The 2,966-nt window shown below is 43.0% G+C and overlaps 1 protein-coding gene across 1 annotated transcript in view; it reads right to left on the bottom strand.

Annotated features, from left to right (window-relative positions):
- Positions 1 to 2,743, bottom strand: part of CSUI_010471 (dna-directed rna polymerase i rpa1) — a 3,860-nt gene extending 1,117 nt beyond the window's left edge. The window contains exons 1-3 of the mRNA XM_068070574.1: positions 2,009 to 2,743; positions 1,085 to 1,252; positions 1 to 109 (exon numbers count right to left, since the gene is read on the bottom strand). The exon at positions 1 to 109 is cut by the window's left edge and continues 157 nt beyond it. Coding sequence (XP_067917450.1) covers positions 1 to 109; positions 1,085 to 1,252; positions 2,009 to 2,551 — 820 coding nt within the window. The 5' untranslated portion in view covers positions 2,552 to 2,743. The remainder of the gene's footprint in view (positions 110 to 1,084; positions 1,253 to 2,008) is intronic.
- Positions 2,744 to 2,966: the final 223 nt, after the last annotated feature.

Here is a 2,966-nt window from a genome sequence, read left to right as displayed (position 1 = left end):
AAGAAGAAGAAGAGAGATCTTGTCTTGCTCTTCTGCCTCCTCGGCCGCGATCGAGAATTACCACCGAGCTGCGGTTCGCGTCAATGTACGGAGATAAACCCGAATATACCTGGAGAAAAGGACAAGTCAAAACAGAGACATAGACAAACATACAGATAGATAGATAGATAAAGAGGAAGACGAGACAGAAGAAAGGGAGATATCACCATTCTTCTTCTTCTTTCTCTGATGTGAAGAAAGAAAGAGAATGCGTTGGAAGGAAGGGGTCGGTTCGAGTCGTCGATGTGTTGGGAGTTTGAGAAGAGAAGTGACTCTAGAGGAGATGTGTAGAATGAAGAAAGAAGAAAAGAAAGAAACAGAGAGGCAAAAGAGATGAAGACGAAGAAGAAAAAGAGAAACGAGAAACGGCCCCTTGTTTCATGATGTGTTGTACTTTCGATAGAAATCTCAAGGAGAATCTTCTCTGCCTCGAGCCGCATCATATATAGATGGGTAGAATGATGGAGGTAGTATCCAAGTATATGCACATCGGAAGAGGTGGCTAGATAGGTAAAAGGCTTTATTCGCGTTCTTCATGTATAGAAACGTCTCTATACATGAAGAGAAACAAATGACAGGAAAGCTTCCCTCCTCATCTTTGCCCTCCCTGGCCTTCTTATTCTCCTCGAAAAGTACAGACATATTCATACATACACACTCATACATACATATACATACATAAATATACATACATATGCATACACATACATCTACATGCATGTACATACATGCATATTCATACATAGTTCCATTCTATGCATACGTATGTGACGATACAGATAGACGACTCTATGATGTACATTAAATCTGTATGCCGTATACCTCCACACATACATTCTGCATCTATGCCCTTTCTCCCTCTTCCTATCTCTAACTGTTCACATCATCTATCTACCCATTTGATGCATGCATACCTCTCTTTGTTATGTAAGCATAGATCTCTATACATGCGACTGCCCTCTGTAGTTTTCTCTAAGTCTGTCTCTGGAGAGCGCTTTGTGTGTTTTCTTTGGACTTTCTTCTCCTTCCTTCTTGCGGCGCTTACAAGGGTCTGGAAGGTGTGAATATCCAGGAAAGTATCGCGGGCGGTTAGAAGACAGCCCGCTAGGCAGAAATCTTGGATGAGTCCTCGCAACGGATCTCCGCTCTTCGGCACTAAAAAGTGATTGTCTGCGTTTAGAATATAAGACGCTTCACTTCTCGACAGGTAATCCTAAATAAAGAAAAAGACAAAGATAGGGAAAGACGAATGCGTAGATATAGACGTAGAGATAGATATACCTAGAGAGGGACGTCGAGGGAGAAAAGAAGAAGAAGAAAAGCGAAAAGTGATAAAGACAAGAGGAAAAGAGAAGACCCATTCTCTTCTTTTTCTCCCTGTACGGACAACTTTGCTCCTCTGCTCACTCTATCGATCTATCTAGATATGTGTATCTCTATGTCTACACGCCTATCACTTCTCTCTTTGTAAGACCCCGTACAAGAAAGAGATCCCCTTCCTTCAATCCACAAGGCTCCCCTCTCATTCGCCTTTTCTTCTTCTTCTTTTCGACTTTCTTTACCATACCCTTATACGATGAAGATAGTAGAACGACCACCGTAGGTCTATCTCTCTCCAGTCAATCTATCTATCCTCATCACAGAACAAAAGAAGAAGAAGAAAAGAAGAAGAAGAAAGCAGTACTGGTAAGGTGCGTCTTCTGAATCGACTTCTACATGCAGTTCTTCCTCATCTACTCTGTTCCTTATTCTCCATCTCCCCTCTCTCTCTCTCTTCTTCCTGTCCCCGAGCAAACAAGAAAAGAAGAAGAAGCTTGCGTCCTTTGGAGATTCGAGAGAATTCGCCACACCTCACAAATAGACAGACAAAGAGCTGTCCCCTCGTCGTCTTCTTCTTTCTCTTCTCTTCTCTTCTCTTCTTTTCTCTTCTTGTCTTGTCTTTTGTTCTGTTGAGTGGGGGTGAACTTACTTGCGGCAGGTGCATATTCATTTCGTCTCCGTCGAAGTCGGCGTTGTAGCTGCTGCAGTTCACAAAGTTCAAGCGAAAGACGTTCTCTTTAGTCACCTCGTAATCTTCTTCTTCTTCTCCTTCTTCTCCTTCTCCTCCTTGTTCTCCTATCCGACTATGCTTCTTCTTCTTCTCCTTTGAAGCAGATTGACTTCGCTCACTCCTGTCTCCTTCCCCGTCTCCTCTCTCTTCATTACATGCATCCTTCCAAAGTCCGCGATAATGAATTAGACTCTTATACTCTTTCTTTTTCATCTTCTTCTCCTCTCTTTCTTTCTTTTTCTCGCCTTGATCATCCTCTAGGTGTGAATCTTCATATTCTTCTTCTCCTCCTTCTTTTCTTTTCTTCTTCTTCTTTGCAGATGTCTTCGAAGAGCTTAGGAGATGGAGAAGACCGTTGCGAATGAGATAGTCGTTGACGTGATACTTCGTGCTAATGCCTTGGGTAATGCGCACGAAATGCCCCATGAGAGACAATCGATGGAGAGAGGGTTGTCGATTCATCAGAACCACATCTCCATTCAAAACGTGTCGATACACTGTGAACGTTCCAGAAGAAAGAGAAGAAGAGGAAGGAGTTGCCGTGGAATGAAGACCTCCCGCGCCTCCCCCCCCTGGAGAGTGCTGAGAGGCAGAGAGAAGAAGTTGATTGGCCTTAGCACGGCGAGCTGATAGGGAGAGGAACTCCAAGTTAAATCTGAAGAAAAGAGAGAGATAAAGAAGGAGACAAGGGAGATCAAAACAGATGGGGGAACAAGAGAAAAGATGAAAAGAAAGAAAAGTGTGAAGAAATAGTGGAGAAAGATGAGGAGAGGAAAGGAGATACAGCGATTCCTTACCCATGAAAAGAAGAAAAGAAAAAGAGAGGAGAGAAAGACATCTTGAAATAGACTAGGTGGAGGGAATGATGATCCTGTCT

Source organism: Cystoisospora suis (genome assembly GCF_002600585.1).
Source record: "Cystoisospora suis strain Wien I chromosome Unknown contig_7535, whole genome shotgun sequence".
Lineage (NCBI taxonomy): Eukaryota > Apicomplexa > Conoidasida > Eucoccidiorida > Sarcocystidae > Cystoisospora > Cystoisospora suis.
This window is presented reverse-complemented; position numbering and strand designations above follow the sequence as displayed.